The sequence below is a fragment of the Dreissena polymorpha genome, chromosome 2 (genome assembly GCF_020536995.1).
Source record: "Dreissena polymorpha isolate Duluth1 chromosome 2, UMN_Dpol_1.0, whole genome shotgun sequence".
Lineage (NCBI taxonomy): Eukaryota > Metazoa > Mollusca > Bivalvia > Myida > Dreissenidae > Dreissena > Dreissena polymorpha.
The window spans coordinates 131130812-131149994 of record NC_068356.1 but is presented as its reverse complement, the minus strand read 5'-3'; the positions used below and the strand labels follow the sequence as shown (position 1 = coordinate 131149994).

Sequence of the window (19183 nt, the reverse complement as noted above, 5' to 3'; positions counted from 1 at the left end):
ATGTCCGAAATCATGACAAATTACCTTAAAATATATACCATTGATTTTGCCATTCATGAAGGTGGTATAATAAATGTACAAGTTAAATTCCCTTAGGCATTTTTTTTAAACGGAACGAGTTTTCTCAACTGGTTTTATCATTTGCTATTTTATTGTTGTTTCGTGTGCTGTTTTATCAGACTTTTTCATAAGTCTATACCGATGTTTTAAATTGTTGTCGACTCGATAATAGCTTACAAACATGCACTGAACCAAACAAATGTCTGTGCGTAGGTTGGCTACTGACAATAACATACCAAATAATTAAGAAATAATTCGTGTACGTTATAGTTTGTTGCCAAATAACCCACGGCCGATAGTTAAGATGCGTAGGGATTTAATCACGAGAGCGAAACATTTGAAACCACGCATTTAATTTTCCGGTCGTGAGTTATTCAACAACAAAGTTAAAAGTACACGAATTATTTCGATTCTAGCACAGTTTTACTAAAGATTTATACAATGTATATTATTTTCTTGTGTACTATTTTATGTGAAGTTCCGCCCATAAAAATAACTTTCGGCTGTTCTGTCGATCAGATCCGCGACTTTCATGCATAATTATATAACCGGATTATTACGCTGGTGGAAAATGTATCGGCATGTTTTGTATAGTAACAGCGTGCTTTCAGATGCGTCTTTTCCGATGCGTCTTTAATCCGCTGTTCACAAGTTTTTTATTCTTGGTCTGACGTGCAATAAACCAGTCCTGACCGGTTTAGAGACTGAAGCCAATTGTTATCACACCTAATCGAGATAAGAATGTGATTAGGGTTTGTTAGCATGTACACTGTGTAATCGATTTCATGACATGGGAATTTAAGCAAACAAAATCGGACCGACTGTTTGGGACTTTCAATCGGTCTTTCATGACCCCAATCGGTCTAGGACCGACAAAACCGAAAAAAATATGATCCCTGATTTTTATGTTTCTTGAAATATTACAAAGAAAACTTGTATTTTCCCTAACTAATGCAGGCTGGTCTGCAGCTACCCATAACGCAAATGACAATATTACCCAATTTTGATAATACAGCCCACTCTGCCATTGATCTGCTTTGATAGTTTAAGTTGTGTTCTTTACCACAAAAGTTTACAAAATGATAACAGAGGCAGTAATCAAAAGACAAACACGATGGCGACATCCATGCCAACAGAGAGTTTTTGCAGTTTTATACCCTTTAGAACTTTTATTAATTGTTTAAATCCCACTAACTTTTCAGCCATATCAGCACGAAAGTAAAGAAAGTTTATTTCATATTATCCCTTTGCATGCTGGGAAATTTGTCGTCTGCTTAAATGTCGTCTGCTGAATTTCTAAAATAAGCATTTTCTTCGATTTTTTTCAAAGAATACTATCAGAATAGCAAACAGTTTGGATCATGATGAGACGCCACGTTCTGTGGCGTCTCATCTGGATCCAAACTGTTTGCAAAGGCCTTTAAAATTCGGTACCCTCACTGAAAGGGTTAATAGTCGCTCTATATCTCAACTTTACGTGCTACGAATATTCTTAGCAAAAGCTGTAATTGTGTGACCCGCTAAGAAATTTTGCAGTGAGTAAAGTCAAGAGATAGAGTGAATATTAATACAAAATAAACGCTTATCACTTTTAGATATGGCTGGAAAGTGAGCGTCATTTTTAAACAAGAAACCGTCGGAGACGGGTGATGCTCCCCAAAGTTTTTTTTGTCACAATATTGCACTATATATTCAGATAAAAGGGAAAGTAGTTGGGGGGACAAGAATTGCACTTTATGTACAGTTTATAGAAAATTTCGAAGGGCCATAACTCTGTGAAAAATCATCCGACCAGAACCGGCTGATAATATGCACATCTCCAGTTGGTAGTGAAGCTTCCCATAAAGTTTCATTGAATTTTCGTAATAAGTTGCTGAGAAATAGCTCAGACAAGAATTGCACTATATGTACAATGGAAAATTTCAAAGGGCCATAACTCTGTAAAAAATTATCCGACGAGAACCGGCTGATAATATGCACATCTCCTCTTGGTAGTGAAGCTTCCCATAAAGTTTCATTGAATTCCAGTCATTAGTTGCTGAGTAATAGCACGGACAAGAATTGCACTATATGTACAGTTAATTGAAAATTTCAAAGGGCCATAACTCTGTGAAAAATCATCCAACCAGAACCCGCTGATATTATGCACATCTCCTCATGGTAGTGAAGCTTCCCATAAAGGTTCATTTAAATTCCGGTCATTAGTTTCGGAGAAATAGCCCGGACAAAAATTGTGCACGGACGGACACACGGAAACACGGACGGACTGACCAAGCGGCGACTATATGCTCCCCCCAAAATAAATTTCGGGAGAGCATAAGAAGTAATTAAGGGTTTTAAACGATGAAAAATACCTCTCGGCACCGACATCGCCATCTTTTTATCATGTGATTACCCATGTGGATAAAGCTGCTTCAATTTAAGTATATCTATGAGACAAATGAACAAGTCAAAATAACTTTACAGTTTGATTTAGTTTAGCAGATGCATTTGGACATTTATTAAGTGAACAACATTTATAATTAGGAACCTGGTATCATTTCTCTTCATAAATTTGGCCTGTCAGATGTGTCCTTTTATGTACAAAAACTATCCACACACAATATTTCATCAGAACAAAACAATTGTACAAACTTATCTTGCATAAGGTAAAATGACATATGGAAAAATTAGGAGAACATTTTGATCAATTACGAGGTACCCATAAATTAAGCAATGCAAAATAACAAAACACTTAAATGTATGCTTTTAATTCTGCTTATAGCTCTGACTAAATCCTTTACTATAATAAATACAACTGCCAAACAATTAGCCAGAGCAAATTAATAATTTTAGCAACAATTATTTCTAACTTTGCTATGACAAGACATTTATATAATCTTTTTCCCCAGTAATGTTCAAATGTCAAGAAGACGAAAATGTTAAATGTGATAATTTTTGCACAACATCAAATGGTTCACATTTTCAGAGATTTTTATCAATCTGCAGATTATTGTGAGGCGCTATTATATACTCTGCACTTGATTGCATGCAAATAAAAAGCAAACAGTCATTACTTTAAAAGATCGGTTGTCATTAGCACTCAATGTCTGACAGTGAACAAGAAAAAATAGTCTTACATAGTATGAAACTTGTGTCATCAAATGGGACAACGTTTTGAAAAGTGTTACGTTTTTACTCTAAACTACTTATACATGTGTTAAGAGAAACAAAATATCAACTTAAACAAGAACCAACAGAAAATATTATTTTTATAATCATCTAAAATCGTTAATTTTTATAATAAAATGTAAGAAATATACCTGCGCTCTTGTTATTGCATAATTGTATTACCTAAAGTCACTCTGTAGGATGCGACCACTTGAATTAAGCAACCTTAGTTTTATGCGACAACATTGATTTACCCCCCCCCCCCCCCCCCCTACCCAAGTGTTTATCAGTCTATTTTGATATTGTACTAAGCAACTTTTGTCTTTCAGGTGAAAAATTTATATTATTTATGTAGTTTGCTTGATAATTTAATATATTATTGTTGATACCAAGAAAGTTATGCTAATAAGTAATGTTGTTGTTTATTGTTTGTTAGCCTCACACACAAAGCATTATGTACATTTATATACGGAGCAAATTAGCTTATGATGTGGCTTGACATTGTAACGCTGAAATTTGGCTACTGCTTTTTTTCCTTTGCGCCAACCTAGGTGACGATAATTAAACTTTTTCACAGAAAGGCCTTTTATTAAGAGACCACTTTTGATTACTCCCTTGATTGGTCACTTAATACAAGATTGACTGTATTCTAATGTATTAGTAGGACAGTGCCAACAAATATTTCAGTAACAACCAAATGCATCAATAAACACTTCAGGAAAGAATTCTCTTATCTATTACAGACCTACTATTGCATACTTGCATATCAACAAATTATTCTTATGCAAAACATATGGTGAAATCTATTGAGAACTGCTGCTGCTTTCTTATGAGCTTTTCCAAATAACTTTCTCTCCCAGCAATAAAAGTATCATTATGACACTATCTATATAACATTACAAGAAGTGTTATGTCATAACTAGTTATAGGACTTAACTGTGTGGGCAGAGAGGGGCTGTTTTGTTGGAAATCAGTACCATTAGCTGTTCTCCATCCATTATTTACTGCAAACATAGCCAAAATAATATAAAAATGTGTTATGAAATGTGTGCCTACAGTGCCTTAATAGGAAGGAAGACAACAATATATCAAATTTATTATGGTTATAATCCTTGAAGATTATTATATGCAAATCCAATGTCAAACAGTTCTTGATTTCAAATGAAACCAGTCGCCAAGCAGAAACATTCCCTTGATTTTTTATTGCACCTAATACACCTCCAGTAATAAATGCTTCCAACCCATAAGAAACAAGACCACCATTTGATTTCATGCTAACAATAATTAGAAATTATTTATAATCACACATTGTGGTCACTGTGAACAGAATAATTGAGCGTATTATTCTTTGTATCGATGAGCACCAATAGAATTAGTTATTCAGTGAATGTAAACTGACGACAAAATGTCTACAACACCCAGCATTTTTTCTGCTTTATAGCTGTGACATTTTTCCATTCAGTAATTGAATTAATTCTAGGTGTAAGCATATAATCGGTTGTAATTTATACCAGTTGCCCATGCAAAGGTAGACTGACTTCAGGTAAAAAAGCTCCAGTAACAAATAATCATTAAAAGTACAGTGTTGAAGTTATGAATTTATGGAAATATGTCGTGAGAGATTAATGGAAGAATACGACACATCTTATGTTACAAGGATTAATTATGATACACATCCATTGCTGCAGTTAATTATTGAATCCTATGAAAAGAATTTAAATAGAAGGCTGAAGGGTGTTTAAACATCCAGACTGCACTAATTTCTTTTACAGATAATTTATTCTTGGTATCAAAGACATAATAATAACAATCATAATAACGTCCTTTAAAAACCATCTCAGTAGAATTGAAAAGACATAATTAATGCAAACAGATTAAAAAGATCAGAAGTGAAACCCTACTGTTTTGAGAATCCTTTAAAACCTTCAAAGGGAAACTTTTTTGAGTAAAAACTGTTGCATTTACAATGATTAATATGCTGTAATGTAATGATTCCGATCAAGTGCCTACTAAAACACTTACAGTGATGCTATCTATGCAATTATGGCATGCACTAATGTGTTAAATACTAAGAGACATCATGTTATTGAATTATAATTGGATTTAGTACAAGGTAAAACTGAAATCAGGACATTTATTCAGATCTATGTTTTCAGCCAATATTTATTATAAATTGTAATTATTTATTGGTAATGTAATTGCTAAATGTCTTAATAGTGCACAATAACTTTTTAAAGTTTTGTTGTAAAATCACTATGCATGATGCGCTATAATATATGCAGGTGTTTATTTTACTTTTTTATGTCAAAATTAATCATAACAATAGGTAACATGCATTATAAAGCGTTTTTGAAAACAACAAGAAATGTGTTTGTCAGAAACACTATGTCCCCTTCTGCGCCGCTTTGAAATAAAATTGCTATTTATCATTTGGCAGGTATAGAAATCATCTCCCTTTAAAGCTTATTTCCTCCCTTGAATTTTATCCAATCCACTGGGGGTGGGGAGGGGGGCAGAGTTGATCATATATCTATGGACACAAGTCCACAGGTATGTAATGAACATCAAAGAAATTATAATTATATCATTTAAAAAACTGTGTTTGTCAGAAACACTATGTCCCCTTCTGCGCTGCTTTGAATTTTATTTTTTTTTTGACCTTTGACCTTGAAGGATGACCTTGACCTTACACCGCTCAAAATGTGCGGCTCCATGAGATACACATGCATGCCAAATATCAAGTTGCTATCTTCAATATTGAAAAGTATTCATAAAATGAGGGATTTTGGCCACATATATTTGACCTCTGAACTTGAAGGATGACCTTGACCTTTCACCACTCAAAATGTGCAGCTCTATGAGATACACATGCATGCCAAATATCAAGTTGCTATCTTGATTATTGAAAAAGTGATTGCAAATGTTAAAGTTGAAGCAAACAGACCAACATACCAACATACAGACCACCAGACAGGGCAAAAACAATATGTCCCCCACTATATTGGTTGGGGTTATAAAAACAGTTTATTCCAAGATGGATATCCAATGATAAGTTCACTCAAAAGTGTGTAAATAATTAACATTTCAGAGTAATAACATTTATAGTTGTATTAATTGAGAGTGACAAAACCATATTTTTTAACAAATCAAGACCTCCAAACCTATCTGAAAGGCATGTGAAAAAATAATATTTTCCACAAATTACATCTTTCATACACCTGTGAAAATCATCTGTCATATTGTCCATGTCATGAATGTGTTTTGTCTAAAATAGAGTATACGTTAGGATGAAAAAAAAGATTATTTCATCTCATACCGAATCTGCATTTGATCATCAACTTCATAGAAATTACAACTGCAAACTGTGAAAAAATAGATCTCAATTTCTGCACATGTTGAGCACATGGTTTTGTTAAAGCAGAATGATGAAAACAATACCTTTTGCAAACAAGAGGGCCCGAAAGGCCCAAAGTCGCTCACCTGAGATAACAAGATATTATTGGGACAAATCTTCTGACAAAGTTTCACAAAGATCGGAAAATAAATGTGGCCTCTAGAGTGTTAACAAGGATTTACTATAGCCATAAAAGGAAAAATGCCCCACCCCCTTGCAGCCATGTTTTTCAACCAACCGGCATCATTTTTGAACTCTTCCAATATATTATCGGGATGAATCTTCTGACCAAGTTTCATGAAGATCGGACAGTAAATGTGGCCTCTAGAGTGTTAACAAGATTTTACTATAGCCATATAAGGAAAAATGCCTCGCCCCTTGGAAGCCATTTTTTCAAGCAAACATAATTATTTTTGAACTCATCCAAGATATCATTGAGACCAATCTTCTGACCAAATTTCATGAAGATTGGACAATAAATGTGGCCTCTAGAGAGTTAACAAGGTTTTAGTATAGCCATATATAGCCATATAAGGAAAAATGCCCCGCCCCTTGGCGGCCATGTTTTTCAAGCAAACGTAACCATTTTCGAACTCATCCAATATATCATTAAGTCAAATCTTCTGATCATATTTCATCAAGATTGGACAATAAATGTGGCCTCTAGAGTGTTAACAAGGTTTTACTAAAGCCATATAAGGAAAAATGCCCCGCCCCCTGGCGGCCATGTTTTTCAAACAATCATTTTCGAACTCGTCCAAGATATTATTGGGATGACTCTTCTGACCAAGTTTCATGAAGATTGGACAATAAATGTGGCCTCTAGAGTGTTAACAAGATTTTACTATAACCATATAAGGAAAAATGCCCCGCCCCCTGGCGACAATGTTTTTCAACCAACCGGCATCATTTTCGAACTCGTCCAAGATATTATTGGGATGAATCTTCTGACCAAGTTTCATGAAGATTGGACAATAAATGTGGCCTCTAGAGTGTTAACAAGATTTTACAATAGCCATAAATAGCCATATAAGGAAAAATGCCCCGCCCCTTGGCAGCCATGTTTTTCAAGCAAAGGTTACCATTTTTGAACTCAACCAAGATATCAGTGGGACAAATCTTCTGAGCAAGTTTCATGAAGATCGGAAAATAAATGTGGCCTCTAGAGTGTTAACAAGGTTTTACTATAGCCATTAAAGAAATAATGCCCCGCCCCCTGGCGGCCATGTTTTTCAACCAATCGGCATCATTTTTGAACTCGTCCAAGATATTATTGGGATGAATCTTCTGACCAAGTTTTATGAAGATCAGACAATAACTGTGGCCTCTAGAGTGTTAACAAGATTTTACTATAGCCATATATAGCCATATAAGGAAAAATGCCCCGCCCCTTGGCAGCAATGTTTTTCAAGCAAACGTAACCATTTTCAAACTCATCCAAAATATCATTGAAACCAATCTTCTGACCAAATTTCATGAAGATTGGACAATAAATGTGGCCTCTAGAGAGTTAACAAGGCAAATGTTGACGCAGCTCAACGCAAAACGGACAACGGATGACGGACAAAAAGTGATCACAAAAGCTCACCATGAGCACGCTGTGCTCAGGTGAGCTAAAAATATGAAATTATCGTCTTTAAAGTTAACAATTACTATGCATTTTCAGCCGTGGTTTTCTTGCGTACCTTGAGTCTCAGGGACTTCTTGCTTGCCTTCTGGAAGAGGTCAAGGCACGCCAGGATGTACAGCTCCCAGATCTTGCCTGCAATACACAATATGGCATATACAAACACATACACTAATTTAAGTTGGAGATTTATTAATTACATTTGTATTTACTGTTTATTTTTGGCCAACAAACAATTATTTGAGCCACTCTCTGAGAAAACTGCATGTGCAAAAAGTATTGACATGTTAAGCCTGGGCTGTCCACTTTCATGCTTTTTTATGGGGACTTTTCTAATTAAAAATCCAGTCTAGGTGGAAAGTGTCACAATGATAAGCCTGTCCCTGAGAAGCACAGGCTAATCTGGGTTGACACTTTTCTTTCAGTCCTTTTGTCAACCGTTGCAATTGAATATTGGTGAAAACTACAATGGATACAAGACTATTTCCAAGCAATATATGTCCCCTACCGGCTCCACCAATGTCAGAATTTTTGTTATTCTTTTTTTATATATATTTGTTGCCAAAGCAACCAGAATTTTTGACGTAAGAACAAATTGAAATGACATGCATAATGTCCATATTGCCATCTATCCATGTTTCAAGTTTCATGAAAAATATTAAGAACTTTTAAAGTTATCGCAGGATCCAGAAAAGTGTGACAGACTCACAGACTGACTGACCGACACACAGAGCGCAAACCGTAAGTCCCCTCCAGTGAAACCGTTAGGGGACAATTATAAACATATTCCAAAAAAATACAATAAAACACATCAAAAACATAAATTGTCCTTGAAATATGCATTTAAGGTTGATTTATGGCGTAACTGCAATAGGTTATCAGACATGAGCTAATACACACAGATTTAAAGTTTTAAGTTTTTTTTTTAAACTGAACCTGCAATGGTTCAACAGCAATACAGGCAGGTTATTGTAGGTTTGTTTTTTTCCAGTTATCATTTCTATTGAAATCCTTTTAACTTTTGGGTTATTTACACAAAGTATTGATAAGATATTTTATTAACACATGCAGATGATCCATACTGATCCATGGTAGAAATTGGATCAATGCATTTCATTGAACGCGCCCTAAACGGAGGAATGCGGTCTGAATCTGTTTGGACATTTTAAGCACGGAATATCAATCATTGATTGCCTCAATAAGATGAGGATTGAGTACATAAATTCTCCAGCAAATATTGCAAATATCCCCCGATCAGGCGTATTTATTTCCTTGGTGTGCAGCTGATTGCATTCTTCAGTGAAAACAAATACAATTATTCCCAATCGGCCACCAGTGAACAGCCATTAATCGCATCACAATTAGTTCCGTCTGCACGCAAAAACATCCCAGATCTGACCCGAGCTTCTGCTCTTTTGGCATTTCCAATTAATTGCTGAATTAATATGACCATAACGGGGCAGACAAGTGCCAATTTTTCATGCTCTATGGCTGATTAATTTTCAATATGTCAACTTCAGTGGGGCTTTCAATGTCCTCAGTTTTCGCAGCAACAGTCTCATTTATATTATTGGTCGGACAAAGGTTCCAATCACTTTCATTATTTGCCCGTTTCCAACTTCAACATTTAAGAATATGCTCGGAAAGCTATTGTAACAATGTTTCAAAGCAGATGCTCAATACTTAGAGACAAATTTGAACCATAGAGCAAGTCAATTTTCCTCAACCCAAACCACGAATATGCTATGGCTGGAATGTAATGTGAAAACATTCTTGAATGTGCTGTATGCCAAATAAGCCGTAATATTTGGCAGTAAAAACAACACAAGTTTGCCAAAGTGAACCATACTAACATGTATAAGATTATATTGATTTAATTGTAACTTTAATTTTTTTAAATATAAATATTCCAATACATTTCCTTATTTTTCACCAATATAATTACATCCTAAAAAGGGTGAGACATGTTTTTCACATGGATTCAAGACTGGTATCAATAGACAGACCCATAACGTGGGACTCTTTACACACACTTCAACATGGAACCCATAGCTCTCACCCATCAATATCTACAGCAATCATCTCATTGCTAAGATTATCGCCTAACAACAAAACCTCCATCAGATCTTTTAAAGCTGAAATTTCCAGAACAACAGAGATTGTTTCTTTAATTACAATTTCAAGAAAGGAATTCCTATCACTACTACCCTGACACTGATGAATGGGACATGCATATCTGATGGCAGAACTTGGCGACTCGGAAACAATTCTTTCAATCTACCATGCAAAACATAAAATCTGCAGAAGGAAAAAGACAATATTTCTAACTCTTGGAATGTATGCAAATTTTTTAATACAGCTGGAACTGTTCCAAACGTTTTGATTAAAAAGTATTTTTTGTCCTATGTCTGCATTCAGCATGTATTAGCTACTTGTAGTCACCATAGAAAAATGCCCCAGAATTACTGTTATACCAAATATGATATTTGTCATCTTGAACTAACTTCTGTTAATAAGTGCCAGTTATGTCACAGTCATAAAAAAAATACAAACAAGACAAATCCCTCATAACCACAGCACACCAGAGACAAAACCCATTCAAACAGAGCACAGCAACATTAATATTCAGATAACATCATCATTACCACACTGCTTTTTATCACTTTACAAGTGCATAACAATCTGAGAGGTAACTGCTGGACACTTATCAATATTACTCTCATATCAGCACTTTCTACTTTCTGTCAACTATTTACACATGTAAATACCACTTATCTCATTCCATCACAAAATTTATAACTGTTTTGATTTTCATTCAGTCACCCTCCCACTCATCTGCAAGATAGATCACCAATGGGCTTCCAGAATCAATTAGAATTATCTGCAAACTCATCGGATGCACATGGGTGACATTTCACCAAGTATTGATAGCAGAATGCTTGTGGCTCATATCTATAAAATCCATCTTTTTTTCGTTTGTTGATGAAATTCGGGTTTTAAAAGGAGACAACCATTTCCACAGTATTCGAAATAATTCTGGAACCATTAAATAAAATTCATGTAAATGTCCATACAAAATACATAATGTTAATGTCAGTAGAAAGTTGCTTCTGCCAATATATAATCTGTATGTTGGATTTTTCACAATTTATTCAATACAATATTGAAGTGATATAACATCAGTCTGTTAATAAAAGCTCACTTTTATAGGGAAAGATAATACCTTGGTCACAATTGAAACAGGCACCTTCTGATTTTGACAATTGATAAATCAATTGCAATTTTTGTTTAACCCTTTGCATGCTGGGAAATTTGTTGTCTGCTAAAAGGTTGTCCGCTGAATTTCTAAAATTAGCATTTTCTTTGATTTTTTTCCAAGAATACTATCAGAATAGCAAACAGTTTGGATCCTGATGAGACGCCACGTTCTGTGGCGTCTCATCTGGATCCAAACTGTTTGAAAAGGCCTTCAAAATTTGGTTCCAGCAATTGCAATTTTTTTAAGGACAGCTTCCACACACTTTACAAATATGACTTGGTATTTGTTCATGGACACAACCTTAAGAGTGGCCGATTTGGGCTGACTTACACTGGGAACCAACAGATTAAGATCGTCTTTCGCATGAGACGTTAAACCGAGGTGCAGTGTACTAGGTGCTATACACCGGGCACTAAAAAGACCCAGGGTCACCTCTGGAACGGGGTGTCTCCTGTATCTTGCACTATCCCCCGTAACCAACTAACACGTCTTTCTGGGGGCGATGGCCATATGGGAGACAATCCCAGTGCACTCGATAAAAAACAACAACAACAACACCAACAGTTTAAGCACTGGCTGGTGAGTGCCCAATGACCAGTGTTCCAGAGATTACTGCTAGTATTTGGTCCCCTAATAGACAGCCCTGGGCTTTACCTACTGAGCAAGCTGCCTGGGGCAACAAATACATACAAATTATATATTTAAATACAGCAGGAGGCTTATACAAGTTTTGTTTTACCATGTCTTTTAATATAAAATTATAGATATCTATAATTATGCATTTTTCCCCCCCCCATGTTTTACTTGGCAAAATTTATTTAACTTTTATATTCTTCAGGTTTTATCGTTAACAGCTGTTACCCAGTCTTATGCCCCTAGAGTTATTAATGTAATTATCACAGTAAGAACAATAACATTTCCTATGTTTGTTGATGGATTAGCTGTTTATTTATGATATAACACCACATTCCAGTGATGTCTCAGATAGAAAGCTTGTTTCTGTTATACATACGTTTTTTACTGCTGTATGTGAGACTCATAATTCCTCTGTTGGGAAGCATGCAATTATAAACAAAGGCATGAAATTGGTTTCAGAATAAGATGTACACTTAATCTGTCAGACAACCTATAAAGCATGCGTTACATAACTTGTTAGACATACGATTATAAACTACATTCTTTGAGCAAGATGTAAAACAAACAGTTGCCAATCTATGTTCTTGCAAAGTATATAGGAATGCTGGGCATTAAAAAAGAATAATAACAGCACTTAATGGTGAATGAAACAAGGCTTATAATGATAAACATATTATTTAACAAGAAAGTGTTCTTTTATTACACAAAATATTTTTTATGTTATACAATTATGGCATATTTTGTAGTGCTGGAAAGGCATTTATATCCCACAAATTATTTATGCTGTTTTTAACTAAGCAACAAACCACAGATGCATAGCAGACAAAAATGCTGACATTTTCAATTGTTATCAGTGGCAGTGACAAAAATGCTCCAGATCATATATTGAACAATTAAAGAATTCAATTATCAAATTCAGTGACCAATACCATAAAAAGTAAACATTCACACCTCCAACATATGGCATGAAGAGCCTCATGCAGTGATATGCACTAGACTTGCCTCCAGTCCAGCAGCGAAACCAAACAACTATACTTTGTGAGCAAGGGGAAAATTATCTTAAAGCTTAAGAAAAGGAGATCAATGTAATCCAGTATTATCAGAAACCTGGAACCAGGATTATCAACAGTACACAAATGCACTGAAAACAGAAGGAAGTCAATCCTAGATAGCTCCACTCCAGTGAATGGTACAACTAAACTTTATGGCCATATGAGCATATAAATCTTGCACTATCATTCCATAATCTTGAGGGGGTTTCACATTCATAATTAAAGTCAATACAGTTACTGTTAGAACCAATCCATTCTCATTTTCAACGCACTATGGTGCAATGTGGTAACATGATTTTTTTATGATTAACACTCTTAAAATATTTTTGAAAAAAAAAAGAAACTGAATTTGCATTTTTACAAGTGTATACAAGATAAATGCAATTAAAATATATAGATTTCTTACTTTTAAACCAAATAAAACTGCAATATTTCTGGAAATTTTCCATCTGAGTAAAACATTATTACAAATATGAAAGAACGTGTCAGTTACTCAAGATGCAAAGAAACCAAACAAATTTAAGTTATAAGAATTCATTTTTGACAAATCCGCATAAAATGAAGAGAGAAAATCCCAGAGAGGATAAACACAAAAAGCTCTGAATGGCTTTTCATTTGTGAGTTTATTTTTTTAGACATCTAAAAACATGATACATATTTTTTAATATGTTTAAACAATGTTGGCAAACGCACACACAATTTCAACTTAAAGCATAAAATTTAACTTAAATCAAAACCCACAAAAACAAACAAATCAATAAATAAATATTGGAAGAACCAACTTTTCCCGAGTCAAGACTATCACTTTAATCTCCTAAAAAACCTGTCATCCTAATGTTAAACATCTTTTAATCTTCAAGTACTTCCACCTGCACTCCAGCCTGGGTTTGCTAGACATAATGATGTGACATTGTTTGTCAAAAACAATCTGAGATAGTACTTCCATTCACTAGTAAAACAATCTTCAATGTGTTCCAGTTGGTTCAGATTTGTGGCAGATTAAGTGACTGCATTAGTGTTGCAATACCAATCTATGTAACAATCATTTGCACCTTTGTGGCATCCATCGTTACAAAAATCAAGGACCCAGTAAGATCTTATGCCAATATTTGATTTTTTAATTCAATAATTTTTTTTAATGTTCAAAAGCCAGAAAGTTTCTGTTAGAAGTAATTATAGAAAGACAAACACATGCATGAGACCTTTAGAATTTGCTCAAATACACATTAATAAGTAAACAATTAGGTTATAGGCATACAAGCACTTTAGCTCAACTATTTAAGAAAGGTACAAATGGTACAAATAAAGTGAAATTTGTAAACATCACAATAGAACCTTGTTCATCTATTACACTGCAAAAATCACGCAAATTCAACTCCAAAACTTTAGAGATTATTTAATATTGCAGCACTTTCAAAACATAGTTTTTACAGGAGCACCTTGTCAAAGACAGACAGTGCAGTGTATTGACACTCTGGTGGTGTGAATGGTCCTTCACATGTCTGAAAAGCTGTCAATGTTGAGGGTGAACTACCTGTAGAACTGTCTAGGCCATCAATTCACATGTTGTTGCCATTTTCGAGTAGCCTGGATACAATATCATTACCCATGGTTTTCACATAGTTGTGATAAGTTCTTAAATTAATTATTGGTTTGCACTTGTCAAACTGTATGCACACCTCGATGGCATTTTCCCAGAGTTCTGCACCCTATACTGCAGTGATTATGTAAACATTTTGTGATTTGAATCCCATTAAAAAAATCATGATTTGATATCCCATTAAACAAGCTTCACTATTCTGAAAATATTGAGATATACAGAATGTGCTGCATATGTATGTGAAAGCTCAGTCACACAAGCGGTGCAAGTCAGTTACTGGTCCCAACTTGACTGTTAACAGAACAGAAATGTATTACATATAAATTTAACAGTGTATGTGTTAACGTAATGTTAATACAAAACACATGAATATAGTAAGTGGTGTTTGCAGAAATATTATAATCTAGTATTTGATGAACATTTACAAATACTTAAACAAAACTCATTTAAATCACATGTTTACAGTGTATCTATCTAAAAATGGAACTGTTTTAGTAAGTCGTTAAAATCAATAATCAGAAACAGTAAGTCCAGTGATGTCTTTTTTTTGTCTGTGTATGTTGCAACAACTTGCAAATGACAAGAATTTTATTGCATTCTATCCTCACTAACATGTAGAAGGAATCTCTAATACTTTCTAACACATCTAGCAGACATTTTCCCTCTTTCCATAGTGTTTTGCAATATAGTTCTAGGACTTCCCTTTTCTGCAAGTTTAAGAGACTTTCTTGTCATGACGGGTACTTATGTACATATCGTAACCAGCCATACATATTTTTTCAACACACATGCATTCTCAAAATTAAGCCTTGAATGTCATCTCTCAGTAATTTTGTGACCAACTTGTCCATTAAATGGGGACTAAGCAGAACTTATGCACAACTTATTTTTGATATTATAGTTCAGACTTTTCATAAAACATGTCTTTGCATTTGCCCTTTTTACAGAAACCAAAAATTGATTTTCATAAATATTGTGGAAAAAACGAACAAGAGGGCCTGAAAGGCCCAAAGTCGCTCACCTGAGATAACAAGATATTATTGGGACAAATCTTCTGACCAAGTTTCACGAAGATCGGAAAATAAATGAGGCCTCTAGAGTGTTAACAAGGTTTTACTATAGCCATATAAGGAAAAATGCCCCGCCCCCTGGCAGCCATGTTTTTCAACCAACCGGCATCATGTTTGAACTAATCCAAGATGTTATCGGGATGAATCTTCTGACCAAGTTTCATGAAGATCGGACAGTAAATGTGACCTCTAGAGTGTTAACAAGATTTTACTATAGCCATATAAGGAAAAATGCCCCGCCCCTTGGAAGCCATTTTTTCAAGCAAACATAATTATTTTCCAACTCATCCAAGATATCATTGAGACCAATCTTCTGACCAAATTTCATGAAGATTGGACAATAAATGTGGCCTCTAGAGTGTTAACATGGTTTTACTATAGCCATATATAGCCATATAAGAAAAAATGCCCCGCCCCTGGTGGCCATGTTTTTAAAGCAACCAAAACCATTTTCGAACTCATCCAAGATATCATTGGGACAAATCTTCTGACCAAGTTTCATGATGATCGGAAAATAAATGTGACCTCTAGAGTGTTAACAAGGTTTTACTTTAGCCATATAAGGAAAATAGCCCCGCCCCTGTGGTGGCGATGTTTTTCAACAAACCGGCATCATTTTTGAACTCGTCCAAGATATTATTGGGATGAATCTTCTGACCGAGTTTCATGAAGATCGGACTATAAATGTGGCCTCTAGAGTGTTAACAAGATTTTACTATAGCCTTATATAGCAATATAAGGAAAAATGCCCCGCCCCTTGGCGGCCATGTTGTTCAAGCAAACGTAACCATTTTCGAACTCATCCAAGATATCATTAAGACAAATCTTCTGACCATATTTCATCAAGATTGGACAATAAATGTGGCCTCTAGAGTGTTAACAAGGTTTTACTATAGCCATATAAGGAAAAATGCCCAACCCCGGGCGGCCATGTTTTTAACCAACCGGCATCATTTTCGAACTCGTCCAAGATATTATTAGGATGAATCTTCTGACCAAGTTTCATTCATATTGGACAATAAATGTGGCCTCTAGAGTGTTAACAAGATTTTACTATAGCCATATATAGCCATATAAGGAAAAATGCCCCGCCCGTAGGCAGCCATGTTTTTCAAGCAAATGTTACTATTTTTGAACTCATCAAAGATATCAGTGGGACAAATCTTCTGAGCAAGTTTCATGAAGATCAGAAAATAAATATGGCCTCTACAGTGTTAACAAGGTTTTACTATAGCCATATAAGGAAAAATGCCCCGCCCCCTGGCAGCCATGTTTTTCAACCAACCGGCATCATTTTCGAACTCATTCAACATATTATTGGGATAAATCTTCTGACCAAGTTTCATGAAGATCAGACAATAAATGTGGCCTCTAGAGTGTTAACAAGATTTTACTATAGCCATATATAGCCATATAAGGAAAAATGCCCCGTCCCTTGGCAGCCATGTTTTTCAAGCAAACGTAACCATTTTCGAACTCATCCAAGATATCATTGAGACCAATCTTTTGACCAAATTTCATGAAGATTGGACAATAAATGTGGCCTCTAGAGAGTTAACAAGTCAAATGTTGACGCCGCACAACGCACAATGCACAACGCACGACGGACAAAAGGCGATCACAAAAGCTCACCATGAGCACGTTGTGCTCAGGTGAGCTAAAAAGGCTCAATATACTGCAAAGCAGTAACAATTCATTCCTTTCACGAACCTACATGTAACAGCACTTCAGCTGGGATTAAAATATGTATGGCAGTAAAAGAGGTGTTTAGTCCTAAAAATTGAAAAAGCATAGCATTCTAAAGACTGGGAACACTAATGGAAAAGCGCCATAATGTAACCAAAATGCATGAAAGCCAAAATGTATATCCTAAATCACCAGCACATTACTGCTCATCAGCTGGGAAAGTCTGTACAAAATCGGCTGATCATTAAAATAACTTCTGTCCTCAAAATTCCAGACAGAACAAACAAACTATAAACAGCCCAATACACAGTAATATTCAATACTTAAAATCCCCAACCTTATAATTTTCTGCAAGTAGCTACTCTTCATGTTGTCAATTGTGTAATGTAAACATTGTCTAACTTATGAAATTATGTAGCATAATTAAAATGTTATCTCACAAACTAAACAACTTATATTTGCAGTGCATCCTGATAAACCTCTCTGTATCACTTACATTGCTTTGTTTATTGAATTCTTGAGAATGTGCAGTTGACACCACAATTTTATTAAGGATTGTGGCAGCATGATGAAACATGCAAACTGTGCCATTGACACAATCATCCACATACTGCACTGCATATTTTAACATGCAAACAAAACCAGCTATTTACAGCACAGTAACAATATGCAGTCATAACCACACAAATTAATTATACTGTAAAAACCCATCACCATCGGCCAGGACCATGTTTGCATGGCACTCACATTGCGTCCGCAAAATGTTCCGAACCAAAGATGCCCACTGAGCAAGCAAACCATGCCAATGCACCTAGCACACCATAACGTGGCAATTATTTCGAGCCTATGCAACTGCATCACCACAACTTGGCGTTTGCATGTTGTGCTAGTGAGAGCACTGTGGGAATGCTGCCCGTTTCAATGCTGTGGGGTCTAGAGCGGCTGTTATCCTTCTGGACCCATGCTTTGATGACGCTGTGCAAAGGCTGTAAGAGTAAATAGCTTCATATAGTTTGTCAGCTAGTTCTTCTCAAGCCAATTCAAAGCTGTCATGTCTTCAGGCTTAATAAAGCTTCTAGTTCAATACATTTGACCAGAGCACAATAGTTTGAATCTTGTTGTTTAGAAATTACAATTTAACAAGTAGAGTCTCCTCATCATGAAAAATAAATTTCAGGCAGAAATAAATAGCATCATTGTAAATGCAGAACATTTTCATATTCAACATTTATTCAATTAATTCTACATAATATGGACAATACCATGGGTAGGAATGCCCAATACAATTTGAAAATTATTTATGAAGGTCTTTTCAATACATGTTCATTATAACAATCATACAAGAATTTGAATTGAAAATGCTTTTACCTACAAATGACAGAATTGTAATGCAGGTGCTAACAAAATAACCTCTAACAAAGAAATGAACTTTAATTCAATATCGTTAAATTATAATAGAAATTAGTCACTCTTTTTTTCAATGATTTTTTTCTGAATTTGACACCCGTGTTTTTAAATTGTGAAGGCCATAACGCGTAATCAACAAAATAGAATACAACAAATTGTTTGATATGGGATATAAGCATTTAAATGATACCTGAACAATTGTTGTATTGTTTACAGAGTTCAAATTGCATTAAAATATCTTA

The 19183-nt window shown here is 35.1% G+C and overlaps 1 protein-coding gene across 1 annotated transcript in view; it reads right to left on the bottom strand.

Annotated features, from left to right (window-relative positions):
* The window catches only part of LOC127869011 (U3 small nucleolar RNA-associated protein 6 homolog), a 124746-nt gene that overhangs the window by 23167 nt on the left and 82396 nt on the right, over positions 1 to 19183 (bottom strand). The window contains exon 13 of the mRNA XM_052411262.1: positions 8290 to 8366. Within this exon, the coding sequence (XP_052267222.1) occupies positions 8290 to 8366 (77 nt within the window). The remainder of the gene's footprint in view (positions 1 to 8289; positions 8367 to 19183) is intronic.